At 40.0% G+C, this 14,276-nt stretch overlaps 1 protein-coding gene across 6 annotated transcripts in view; it reads right to left on the bottom strand.

Annotated features, from left to right (window-relative positions):
* Hil (Hillarin) overlaps positions 1–14,276 on the bottom strand; it is a 306,146-nt gene that overhangs the window by 219,718 nt on the left and 72,152 nt on the right. For all 6 annotated transcript variants that reach the window (XM_067773502.1, XM_067773499.1, XM_067773504.1 and 3 more), the window contains exon 2: positions 1,532–2,098. In XM_067773502.1, the coding sequence (XP_067629603.1) occupies positions 1,532–1,720 (189 nt within the window). In that variant the 5' untranslated portion in view covers positions 1,721–2,098. The remainder of the gene's footprint in view (positions 1–1,531; positions 2,099–14,276) is intronic.

Here is a 14,276-nt window from a genome sequence, read left to right as displayed (position 1 = left end):
TATCTGAGATACTCCCAAAAGTAGGCAATAATTTGTGCAAGTATCATCACGCACGCATGCATCTGTAGTTATAGCTGATAAATAAGTAGTAGATTCTAGAAATAAAAACGCGTAGAAGTATGCGAGCGACACACCACAGAGTATAAAAGAGCGCCAGCTGATCAATCAGAATGAGTTTGATTTAAGCACGATATCTGTCGAGAAGTAGTAGTGTTATTGTGAAGACTTGAATAAAGGCCATTTTGCATTATTGAATAGTGGAGTTATTTATTCAACAGTTTAGTGATTCGAACGTTAGTAGAAGGTTGCAAATAAGAGGAATTGTACTAAATTCGTTCCAATATCACACTTGTCTTATCTACCATCTTATCTACCATGTTTATCGATCACTGAGTGGCAGAACAATGATGATAGAACAGAGAGTATAAAAGCAGCGCAAGCTGAGAAACAATCAATAAGTTTGAGAGAAGCACGCGAGCATTGTGAATTTATACAAGTGGCGAATGTGTGAAAAAAAACGTTCACAATAGTAAAAAGCCTCAATCACCTTTTCAATCGCTGTTCGATTACTTAAATCATTTTCCAATAGTGTTTTTCAAACATTTTTGTAAACGACTGGTATATTGCATTATTTACATATTTTAAAATGTTTGCTTAACTGTCCACTCATATTTTCTCTAATAACTAGATTTTAGAAATTAAAATCAGTATGCAATCTGATGTTCTCTATACTATATTAAAAGAAAATCTGATTTGAAATACATTTTTTTTTTTATTTTATTTTTTTTTTTTTTTTTTTTTTTTATTTGAAATACAAAGGGGCGATTCATGGCCCTTCAATTTAATAACGGAGAGCAAAAAACAAAAATTTCTTTCATTTCCCTGTCAGCTATTATTTGACACATTTTTCACTTGTATGAATTCAGAATGCACACGAGTAATTAATTTGTGTAGTATGTGCCACTACTACTACAAAAGAACTGTAAATAAAGAACATTTGACCAAACTGAAGTTTGAGTTATTTATTTCACAGTTCAGCTATTCGAACGTTAGCAGAGTGTGCAGAAAAATCAGGAATTTCCCAAAATTCGTTACAATATGCATGCATGACTTATTCGCCTGGACGCAGCCGGAATATATTCAACACCTCGTCACACTCATAGGGCCGTTTTCCCCATCTCTACTTAAGTTAGGAGCTAACTGGAGGATAGCAGTCCTACGGATAGCTTAATTGGTCGTTTTCATCTCCACAAACACAGGGTTGCCAACCCACCCCAAATTACATTGCTTACTGTGAATATTTTGTAGAACAAATTTATTGAGAAAACACAAACGCTAGCGAAACAGCTGATTTTTTGGTTACCCTTTAACCTTGCACTTAACTGACACTCGATGTTTAAGTTAGCAGAGAGAAAACGAAATTTTCGATTTATTATAGATAAGTAACTAAATGAAGATGATGAAAACTTTAAGCCTTACTTACAACCAATTTTACGTACAATTTCAAATCACAAATATTTAGCCTACTCACCTCCTTGTCATCCTGTTTATGTTGATTATTAAAATAAGTTTTAAGTGTTAGCTTTGTGCCGCAGTGAACGCATTTAAAACAACCAGAATGAAAGAATGTGAAGTCCTTGAGAGGTCCCACACGATCCACTTGATAAACAATTTCGTTGCACCGCAGGCAAGTTGATTCGTAGAAGTTCGGCCGATACATTGTTTTGACTTGCTTGCGATCTCAAAGAAAGCAATTTCAGTACTACATTCAGACATGCGCCTATGATGCGTTACGTGATCTTCCCACTGCTTTCAATTTTGGCGTTGATTTCTCACTAGAATTTTTGTGTACTTAGATTACGTTTTATAAATGTTTTCAGTTGCGCTTATGCATATTATTGTGGTTATTATTATTATTTTAATTTTACTGTTATAATTGACTTAGACAACAATTGCGTGTGATGTGACGTAGTCATTGAAGTCTTCAATTGATTGGCCGACCGTTTTGACATTTACTAGAAATATAAATTTTTCATGTTTTCGGAGAACCCTCCATCTGCCATCTGCCAACACTAATAATATACATGACCTCCAGCAACTGCAAGGAAGAATAAATATCATGATTTTAATGCGAAATATTGGTTAAATAATTGTGGTTGGAAGTTATTTATTATTTTGGTTTTCTATTTATTTGCATTTTACAAAAACAAAATACGCTGGCGGCAAATAATTTTTAAGCAGATAAATTGATAATGAGCTGTCGTGAATACTTTAGCTGACTCCCAGCTGGCTTAATATATGTATATATAAGGCAGTACTTATCCTTAACCTTATTCCAAAAACTGTTAACGAAGCTTTGTTTAACCCTTTTTCAGTAGCATCACCAGCATACATTCATACTACATACTACTCTAACAGGGATCAGCAAGGGAATAACAATACACAGACAAAATGAAATTAATCGCTTGCAAGCAGTTCATTCGCGTGACATACGCCTAACTTCTCAAACTGTTTATAACTATGTACTATGTATTTGTATTTAAGTAGAAACATTTTGCGTTTGATAGAATATCGAAGGCGCGGCGTACAGTAATCGAAGTCTGTACCGTAAACACTTTGCGTGAACAGATGTAATTCCCTTATATTGCATAGGCAAGTCACTTTGATCAGTGGTGACCTCGGTCATGCAATACTTTTTATGTCCGGAGATTTGGCGTGAATGAACCTAGTTCTTACCCCTTCCTTCTCCCAGATACAAGTGCGTCAACAGCTTCCGCACTTACGGGGCAGATCTCCGCACCAACCATCGTTTGCTTGAAAATCGATCCACCTGTCCGTCTCCAGCAACTTTCTAGATATCGGGTTTACCAGTTTTTAGTTGCTCGGAAAACGATCCACCGGTATCCACCAATCTACCGATTTGGCATCTACGACCAACAACCGACTACTCGGAAATCGATCAACCGATTCGTCATACACGCATCGCTGACTTACCAATACACTTCACCGATTAACCAATCCTATCCACCAGTCCACCGATTCATCATCTACGACTCTGCGGACATAGATTTCAGCAACCAGCCGTGGCTTTGAAATCGATCAGCCGATTCTACTGGCAGCTGAACGATCCTACGCCTGTCACCCCTTCCATCAATCCATCAATCAGCGGTTGGTTACAATTCCCCTCCTCCACCATTCGAACTGGATTCAATTCTCCGCTGTGTATGTGTACGTCCGAACCAAATACCACCAACAAAGCAAAATGTATTTATTTAGAGAGGTATCAGGTGCCTGCTCGACTCTGGATTGACTGAATGCTACCCCAGCCTTCGACGAAACCCACCTTAAAAGTTCTATCTCCATCTTTTTTGACATCTATTTTTAAAATGGGAAAATAATATTTCAAAAAAATATGTTCTGAGTACTTTAAAAATCACTAAGTCCTTTCATTATCATGGGACATATTTTGCTAATTACATGTTTATTACGAACAATTAGATAGATATACCTTTGATGAAAATTATATGGTATATTAAGTTTGTCACGGATCTGAACAGTGTAAGTCCTTAAAGGAGAAGAGATAGACCCACCAATAAGTATACCGAAATGATCAGGATGAAGAGCTGAGTTTATTTAGCAATGTCCGCCTGTCCGTCTGTCTGTTTGTATGCAGACTAGTCCCTCAATTTTTGAGATATCTTGATAAAATTAGGTGAGCGGATATATTTAGGTGTCCAATTAGACTTTTGTCGGAACCGGCCGGATCGGACCACTATAGCATATATCCCCCATTCAACAGATTTTTGAGAAAAGAGGATTTTTGTCATATATTCCTCAATTTATCAGATTAAAGCTTCTAACTTCACCACATGCTTTCGTATAGTGCACATATTGTTGTCTGAAAAAATGGATGAGATCCGTAGTAATCCCCACAACCGATTGTTCAGATAAGAAACTTTTCGTAAAGCTTCAAATTTCAACAAATGCTTACGTATGTTGTTGTCTGAAAATATCAAAGAGATCGATCGTATTTATGGTATGTATCAGGGGCGGATCCAGGAAAAAAAATGTTTGGGGGGCGGAGGGGGTTCCATATTTAAATCTCCAATAGAACCTTCACAAAAAAATGGAAAGGTAATAATCGGAGTTATGAATAACAAAAACTCACTCATATAGGTATACACACAGTAGACAATACAATTATTATATATTTGGAACTAGCAGACCCGGCAGACGTTGTTCTGCCCTAAATTTCGCCTATCTGCATACATTTTAATAAGCTTTTTCCATCTAACTCTGCCCTCCCCCACCCCTCTTCACTTTTTCCTAATCCTTTTATCCACTCCTCCCTCCGTCTTTTTCGCTTCATCTATCTCCATATTCGTCTCATTCTATTTCTTTCTCAGGCTCCTTCTCCGTCTCTCTTTTCTCTTCTCTCACGTTCTACTCATTCTTATTCATCCCTTATTACCTATCCCAGAGGGTGGTATGTATTTTGTTCCAGTCCCACTACGAGTCTCAGTCCCAGTCCTAGTCCTAATCCCAGTCCGTCTCTGGTCTACTTCCCGGAAAAAAGGATCGTACATATTAATATAGGCAAATTTATATACCAAATTTCAGGCAAATCGAATAGGACGTATGTAAATAGGTATGTGGGTATTATTAATTCATGTCACTATTTCGGCTTTGCATGCATATTTATCAGTTTTGCCAGGTTGATGCGACTAAATCGAATATCACAATGAAAAATCCTTTAGACCTCTCAGCAATAGCTTTCATTTGATATCCATATTACCCTCACATTCTAGGGGTATCCGGGCCCCAGTTTTGGCCTATATCTCACCAAGCGGTATAATATATTACTCTGTACTAAAGCACTCATCAATAGCTCTCATTTGATATCCATATTATATAAACAAATTCTAGGGGTACCCGGGTCCACGTTTGAACAAAATCGACCGACGTATCTCTTCAAACACCGGCGACCAACTAACACACATTTTAGCCTTTCTTTTTATATATATAGATTTTTATTTTTCACACTTCACTATAATATTAAAACGAAATGCAGATATTCGTTGCTTTTGAAATTCGGCTTAAAAATTGCACATGGAACAACTAAAGACCCTCCTGAATTAAAAAAAAAATCTTAGTACTTCTAAATTGCGGGCCCCCTCAGAGAGCCCAGGTCCGAGAGTAATCCCCCCTCTCGCCGGGCCTGGTGATGTGATATACTTGATATCATTCGCTATAATATTTTTTTATTGATAAGCTCGTTGTTTAATTAAACACCAACCAATTACACGGAAGTATATCCGAACCACCTGAAAATATGAGTGCCGGTGCGTATACGTAACATTTTATTATTAGGGATAAACATATAAAAAAAAATCCAATAAAATAATATTGCGACTATAAACTGAGATATAACCTATCCTATATTTCAAGTTAGATCAAACTACACACGGGTGCAAAACAAATTTAAAATCGGTTCAGTATTTTACGAGTCCATCGCGGACAAACAATGTGACACGTGATTTTTATATATATAGATGTCTTCATAAATTGTCGACTGAAAGACGTTGATATATATAACGTTACGGACATACTGTCATTGTTATACTTCTATCATTACAATAATTGTGGAGTAATGGTGTTCATTTCTATAAACGATGACGAGATAACGCCAGATCAATTTACATACATAACCTATAGAGTAATATAAATTTTCCTTCTTTTTCTTGCCAGAATACCTATCTGGTCATGAGTAACTTCGATATCTCTGTGAATATTCCACAGTACTAATCCATTCAAACGTTCTTCTCCAGTTTTATTACGTAAATAGGTTTTTACTCTCCGTAAAGTATAGAATGAACGTTCGTTTAAAGCTACTGTAACTGGCAGTGTAGCACCTATACTGCATCTCACAAACGTCCAGAGCTTCAATAAAGGTTTTCGGTCCGTTTTCTGCAGGTATGTTTGAATAGAACCTATAATAAGTAACTGGTCACAATTTTTCACGTTCGAAAGTATTAAGGAATATTACCTTCTCCACATCTTCAACTCTGACTTAAACTCTTGAGTCGAATTAGTGACTTCATTCGGCCACTATTTTTCGAAGATCTGAATGGTCTTATCCAATTCCCCATCCTTCATTCCTGCACACCTTGCTGGAATAATGTTCTGTATTTTTACTAACAGAACACCATGAACTTCATTAACAACACTCTTTCTAGTACCTCATTAAATATTTTTGCACAGCTAAAACTTTTAAGATGTTTCATTTTTAATATGAAGCCTGGGGCTAGATTAAGTAAATGTAAATAATATTGTGGGCAGAAAGCGCTTGCTCATTTTTTCGCATCCGACAGCACTTTATTGCCGGGGGCAATGGATATTTTGTCATTGTGCTTAGTTGGGTTCGATAGGGACTTTACGGTGAACCATAGTTTACCTACACCGACAGAGAGGTTAAAATTCTTGAAGTACTCCTCCCCTTTAGCCCGCCTGTGTTCAACCACAAGCAATCTGTTGCGTTGGTTTATTTGACGGTCGCCGGGGTTGTTGTTGATGTTGTTGTAGCGATAAGGACACTCCGCGAAGGCCTTGGGGAGTGTTATCGATGTTGATGGTCCTTTGCCGGATGCATTACCGGTACGTTCCGGTAACATGCCCGACCATCTCGGGAACGGTTTGTAATGATCACATGCGGCCTTCTTGGCCATACTGCCCTTCCACCCCCTAGATCCATGAGGATTTCAGGGTCGCCAGAGCCTCGGCTGTTAATGAAACACAATTCGCCACGGATAGGTGAGGTTGACAATTGGGTTTGGAGAAGCTATATATTGCGCTGGCAACCTGAAAGGGTTGCGCTACACAACCCCTTGAATCAGGTATTTTAGTCGCCTCTTACGACGGACATACCTACCGCGGGGACACCCTAACCCGCTGGGGGACGGGTCAGGGTCGCCGGGGTCTTGCTGTCTTATAAGGTCACGTTCTCTCGCTATATCTACCCACGTTCCTTTTTTGAAATTGATGAAAATGTGTTTTTCAATAGTAAAGATCGCTCGAACGAAAAGGGCATAGTAGGTGGTCGGATGCCAATATTACCATCGGCTGCCAGTTGACGCAGTTAACGAGTCCTGCGCTCACGATTGAATGTCTGGCGAACTGTGACAGCGTCCTACCATACGTGTGGGGGCGTCTCCGTTTATCGTGCAGAACTTCGTTTCTTCAATTTGGTCCGCCAACATCTCGCCCCTGCTGTCCGTCTGTAGATCAGAATCCCACAAATCGTGGTGGGAATTGAAATCGCCTAGGATAACGCGATTTTCGCCAGTAAGTGGTGCTCTGAGGGCAGTATCCAATGGGGCAACAGGTGACAGGAGGGAGCTCTGTGAAGTTGGCACCTACTAGGACGAGTAATTAAAAAAACAATATCGCGAGCTTTTTGTTTTGTCGGAGAAGTGCGTAGATGATGGATTTTTTATAATGTTTGGAACAAAATCGTCATTGGAACTGCTTAGCAGAAGCAGCTGCTGGGCTATTGATGGCACCTTTCATGTTGTTCCTCAGGTTATGACACAACTTTTTTCGATACATGGGAGAATACATGGCGAAATAGTACCTCTCGTTTTTTGCCTGATGAGCAAAAAAAACGTTGACTATTTATCTTTCCGTTTTTAGAGTTGTTAGTGGTTGCAGTTAACTATGAATTAAATTTATGTCCTTCCCGCATAGTCTGCGATTTCGAAATGGGTATTATATCAGCAATTAAAGAATACTTTCCAACTACTGATTTACGCGGATGCTTGTTCCATTTTGGACAAATTATATGGCGAAAAGTCCAAAAAGAAAGGTAACTATCGACTATTTAATTTTTTTGGGTAACACTAATAGTATCTTTTATTTTATATATAGACTGGTTAGGAAATACGGTAATTCCGAAAATTTTGCATTGCAAGTTCGCATGATTTTGTACCACCAAGCGAAATAGAGAGTTATTTCAAGACTTTATTTACTTCCTGTGTTGATGACGACGTTAAAAATATCCTAACTTGGTTTGACAAAAATTATATTACTGGTAATAACTCTAATCCGAAATATTCTCCTGAGTTTTGGTCAGTACATGATCACACGACATCGGAAACAGAAACCTTTCCTAGAACGCAAAACAGTGTCGAAGCGTGGCATCGTAGACTAAAGGTCATTGTAGGTAAAAGTACCTCACAATTTTATAAACTCGTATCAAATTTACGAAAGGAGCTTATTTATGCGAAAACTCAAATACAAAGAAGGGAAAATGGACTCATAAACGGATTTATGGATTTAAAAAATTCAACTTTCCAGTAAAACTTTGAAATATTTACCTTCGATCTGCATCAAAAAAAATACTTCATTCCTTTTGTTATATCAGCAAAATTGTTTAAACAAAACTAACATTTTTACCAAAAAATGTGTTTGTTTGGTTGTTCGTTATAAACTGTGCGCGCTAATTGCTTTTGAGTGAGGCATGATGCGACACATACATACGTACATATATAGCATTCGCTGCGTTATTTAACTTCGGGCGTAGGTTTATAGGTATGTATGGATGTATATCACTACATAGTATAAAACAAAGTCGGGTTTTCTGTCCCTATGTCCCTTTGAATGCTTAAACCTTTAAAAATACGCAACGGATTTTGATGCGCTTTTTTAATAGATAAAGAGTGATTGAAGAGGAAGGAACGGATGAACATATTTCGCTGAAAATTGGTGGAGGAGTAGCTTAGAACCAGGAGACAGACATAGGATAATTTTTATCCCATTCTGGCTAGGGTCTTGAGATCAAAACGTGGACCTGGGTAATCCTGGGATATGTTTGTACAATATGGGTATCAAATGGAAGCTGTTCATAAGTACTTTGATACGGGGTATTTTTCGTACCCGCGGGTAACTAGGGTCTCGAGATATAAGCGAAAACGTGGACGAGGGTACCCCCAGAATGTGTTTATAGAATATGGATAACAAATGAAAGCTGTTGATGAGTGCTTTAGTACAGGGTAGTTTTCATACCTATTTTTGAAGGGTCTCGAGATATAGGCCAAAACGTGGATCACGGTAACACTAGGATGTGTTTTTACATTATGGATATCAAATTGAAGCTGTTGATGTGTGCTTTGTACAGAGTAAGTTTTATGCCGCTGGGTGACTAGGGTATCGAGATATAGGCCAAAACATGGACCCGGATACACCTAGAATGCGTTTTTACATTATGCGTATCGGATTGAAGCTGTTGATGAGTGCTTTAGTACAGAGTAAGTTTTATGCCGCTGGGTGACTAGGGTATCGAGATATAGCCCAAAACCGGGACCCGGATACCCCTAGAATGTGTGTGTAATAGGGATATCAAATGGAAGCTGTTGCTGAGAGCTTTAAAGTAATTTTCATTGTGATATTCGAGTTAGTCGCATCAACCTGGCAAAACTGATAAATATGCATGCGAAACCGAAATAAAGACATGAATTAATAATACCCACATAACTATTTACATATGTACGTCCTATTCGATTTGCCTGGCAATAAGGTATGAAGAAGAATGGGAAAAACTTGAGAGAAGAGAAAAGATGGAAGGAGAAGGAGACTGAGAAAGAGATAGAGTGAGACGAAGACAGAGATAGATGAAGCGAAAAGACGGAGGGAGGAGTGAATAATAGGATTAAGAAAAAGTCAGGGGGGGGGGGGGGGGGGGAAGAGTTAGACGGAAAAAGTTTATTAAAATATATGTAGATAGACCAAATTTAGGGCAGAACAACGTCTGACGGGTCTGCTAGTTTATTTATATATTTAAAATTATAGTCGACTCAAAAACAAAGCGGTCGACTGCCAAAAATTTAACGTATAATATATTGTAACGAATTTACTTGCAAATCCTCTTATTTTCCCTTTTGCTAAGTTCGTATCACTAAACTGTTGAATAAATGACTCCAATATTGTATAATGGAAAAATGGCCTTTATTAAAGTACTTCACAATAACACTTATACTTTGCTACTAGCTGGTTTAATAACCAAACTGATTGGTAGCTCAAATGAAACTGTATTCTCGCCTCTACTGTTCTCGCATTTTTATACTCTTTGATTTCCTAGGTGCATACTTCTAGGCTTTTCCATTCCAGAACTTACTAGTTGGTTTCTCAGCTACGACTACAGATGTATAATTTGTATAGCTTCTCTCACACCCCATGCGCTTGTATGTGTGAGCGACACTTCCACAATTATAATTGCCTACATTTAGGAGCATGTCAATAAGATGTCTGCATGTGTTTGGGCATCTCATATCCGCTGCGTGTACGTACATGTGTGTAGACATAATGATTGAATTATTGATGTGCGTACAGTCACTGCTTAGCATCGGCTTAGAGATGGCAGTACCTCTTTGTGTTGCAAATATTCGTAACACTGCCCTCCACCTAAGTCTGATCGTCCCGATCAGACAAATCTCTCGATCTAACCGCTGCTAGCCTCTCCAAGTGAACCACTTTCATTTTGGTTCGTGGTTTGCCAATGGTTTGTATGCGGTACATTACATCGTTGATCCGTTTTACAACTTTGTATGTAACTGGGAACACTGCAATTTCGGGAACAAACCTTTTTTTCGTTGTGGGTTGTATAGCAGCACCAAATCTCCTTCCTGAAACCCTTCCGAATTAATTGCTTTATCGTACCTCGCTTTCATCTTGTCACTCATAATCTTTGCTCGTTGCCTTACCAGATCGTGTATCTCTCTCAGCTCTTCTTCCAAGACACCAGTGGATTTCTTGACATTCCTCTCCGCATCGGCATCTATCCCATACTTCAAATCAGCTGGCAGTCGAAGATCATTGCCAAAAATTACCTTTGCGGGAGTTTGGCCCATTGTGTCATGTACTGCCAATCGGTAGGCCATCAAGAATAATGATATGTGTGTATCCCAGTCCTTATGGTACTTGTCTACTACTTTCCTTAAATGCTCCTCCAATGTTCTATTGAAACGTTCCACCATACCATCGGACTGAGGAGGCAATGTAGTTGTCCGTGTTTTTCTAATTCCCAACTTCTTGCACATTTCTTGGAACACAGCTGATTCAAAATTCCTGCCTTGGTCAGAATGTAACTCCACTGGTACACCATACCTTGCAACCCATTCGTTTTTAACCACTTCTGCTACTCTTTCTGCTTCTTGGTTTGGGATTGGGTATACCTCTGGCCATTTACTGAAATAATCCATAACCACCAGTACATATTGGCTTCCGCCGTTGCTAGTAGGAAATGGACCTGCGACATCCATGGCGATCCTTTCCAATGGTGCACCTGAAATATACTGCTTCGTCTGGCCATGACTTCGGGTTTTGGGCCCTTTTGCTCTGTTGCATACCTCGCAGTTGGCAATCCACTCGGTGACCGACTGACGGCAACCAACCCAATAGAATCTCTGCTTAATTTTCTCGAGTGTCTTCGTGATTCCAAGATGACCTCCACTTGGACCATTATGCAGTTCGCTGAGCACGTCAGGAATCCTCTTTCTGGGAACAACTATCAGTTTCTTCTTGCACTGACCATCCTCACTCTCCCATACTCGATGCAAGCAACCGGATATCAATTCTAAACTGTTCCACTGTGCCCAATATGACTTCGCAGTGGGACTCTCTGCTGACATCTCCTCTCTGCTTGGTCTTTCATTTCGTTCGAGCCCTTGCATAACATGTGACAGATCTGTATCTTCTAGCTGATACTTTCTTAGTTGTTCCTTATCCCATGCATCCGTACACGTTATAGTCATTAGCCGGGCATCTATAATGTCTTCTTTAGCCTCGGCCTTTGAACAGTGCTTGCATTCCAAACTACATGGTCTTCGTGACATTGCATCGGCATTTCCATGGGTACTACCTTTTCGATGCTCAATGGAAAAGTCATAGCTTTGTAGTCGCTCGATCCACCGTGCCAATTGTCCTTCCGGATTACGGAACTGCAGAAGCCATTTCAACGCGGCGTGATCTGTCCTGACACGGAATCGCTGGCCGTAGAGGTATTTGTGAAAATGTTTAATGCACTCTACCAATGCCAACAGCTCTCTCCGCGTAACACAGTAGTTCCTCTCTGGTTTTCGAATCGAACGGCTGTAATATGCAACTACCTCCTCCTGTCCATCGACCAGTTGTGATAAAACGCCTCCTATAGCATATCCACTCGCTTCTGTATCTAGAATAAATGTTGCTCCTGGAATGGGATATGCTAACATTGGTGCAGTGCCTCTATTTTTTCGTTCGCAGTGCAGATGCCCTCTGTCGTTACCTTGTGACCCAAATAATTGACTTCCTTTTTAAACAGCGCACACTTTTTGGGACTTAACTTCAGACCAGCGCCAGCTATTCTCTGGAAAACTTCCTCCAAGTTCTTAAGATGTTCATAAAAGTTCTTGCCCAATACGATGATGTCGTCCAGGTACACCAAGCATGTTTTCCAATGTAGTCCTTTCAGTACCTGGTCCATGAGTCTCTCAAAAGTAGCTGGTGCATTACAAAGTCCAAAAGGCATCACTGTAAATTGCCACAGACCATCACCGACACTGAAGGATGTTTTCTCTTTATCTTCCTCCTTCACCTTAACTTGCCAATAGCCGCTTTTCAAGTCCAGTGTGGAAAACCATTTCGTACCAGATAGCGAGTCCAGAGTGTCGTCAATTCTTGGCAATGGTTGGCTATCCTTTTTCGTAACGTCATTCAACTTCCGGAAGTCCACGCAAAACCTCATTTTTCCATCCTTCTTCTTTACAAGTACTACCGGTGAGCTCCATGGACTAGCTGATTGTTCGATGACGCCGCTGTTGCTCATTTCTTGTATGATTTGACTCACAACATCCCGCTTCGCCAGTGGAACACTACGTGGAGCTTGACGGATCGGCCTCGCATCTTCCGTGTCAATTTGATGTTTCACAACATTGGTGCGGCCTGGTTTGGAACCATCCTGGTCAAATATGTTCGCGTACTTTAGGAGCAGTTGTTTTGCCTAACTCTGATAGGCTTCCTCTAGCCCCTCCGTCCATGCCGTGATGTCATTTGAAAATCAGTATTACTAGATGAAACGTGTTCCTGGAGCTGTTCACAGTTAATAACTACTTCAGCCTCTTAGCATCTTCCCAAAATAGCTCCTTTGGTTAGTTTGAGTGGTGACTTGAACTCATTGAGTACTCTTACCGGAATACGTCCATCTTGTTTTGTCATAGCCAGGGTTTTTCCTACTAGTATGTTCAGTGCTGATTTATTTGCTGCTTCGGCAACCCACAATTTGTTTGTCCTACAATCTCCATCAACCTTTGCCCAGATGACTGCTTCTGATTTTGGTGGTATTTGCTGACTCTCTTCCACCAGCACTCGTTTACTGCTGTAGCCTCTCTCGTAGCCGAAATTAAGTGGCACATCCATGTTCTTATATCGCATCGTCTTGCTTTGCATATCGATCTTGGTGCCTTGGTTGATTAAGAAGTCCACTCCAATTATGATTTCATCTACAATACCTGCCACTATAAAATTGTGTTGTACCGTGACGTTCCCAATTGCTACTTCACATTCTACTTCTCCAATTACCTGGGTGTCCTCTCCCGTGGCTGTACGTAATCTTGCTCCAAGCAATGGTCTTATCTTCTTGTTGACTAAATCTGATCGAATGATGGAATGGGATGCACCCGTATCTACAGTCAGTGAACGTTCATTTCCATCCACATGTCCTCCGACAGTAAGATTGCTTGACCTTCTTCCAATTTGCGAGATAGAGATTATGGGGAATTCAATTGAGGGAGTCAGCTGTCGCCCTTGCGGCTGACTCGCTTTAGTTTAACGATTGAGTGGATTTGGAGATTTGCTCGTCACCTTCAGCTCTACTTTTACGGCCACCCACATTGCTGGAATTGTTAGGATTGGTACTGCAATAACGTGCAATGTGGCCTGGCTTCCCACACTTAAAGCATTTGACGGCACCATCGTTTTTCTGCTGCGTTCCTTTTAATGCTTCCAAAATTGTGTTTACCCAGTCTGGCCTTTCCACTTCCACGCGATGAGCTTTGTATGCGGGCTTACTCAAAAATGACGCTGTTTCCTGAGTCAGTGCGTGGGATACCGTTTCAGCAAATGTTAGTTTTGGATTCGCATATGTAGCCCGCTTCGTTTCCACATCTCGTATGCCATTTATGAAGCTCTGGATTTTTACCCTTTCAGTGTATTCCACGGGTGCGTCCGCATTTGCCAAATGAGCCAAC

The sequence above is a fragment of the Eurosta solidaginis genome, chromosome 3, assembly GCF_040869045.1.
Source record: "Eurosta solidaginis isolate ZX-2024a chromosome 3, ASM4086904v1, whole genome shotgun sequence".
NCBI classification, from domain to species: Eukaryota; Metazoa; Arthropoda; class Insecta; order Diptera; family Tephritidae; genus Eurosta; species Eurosta solidaginis.
Note: the sequence above shows the minus strand (reverse complement) of the source record. Positions and strands in the feature narration are given on the sequence as shown.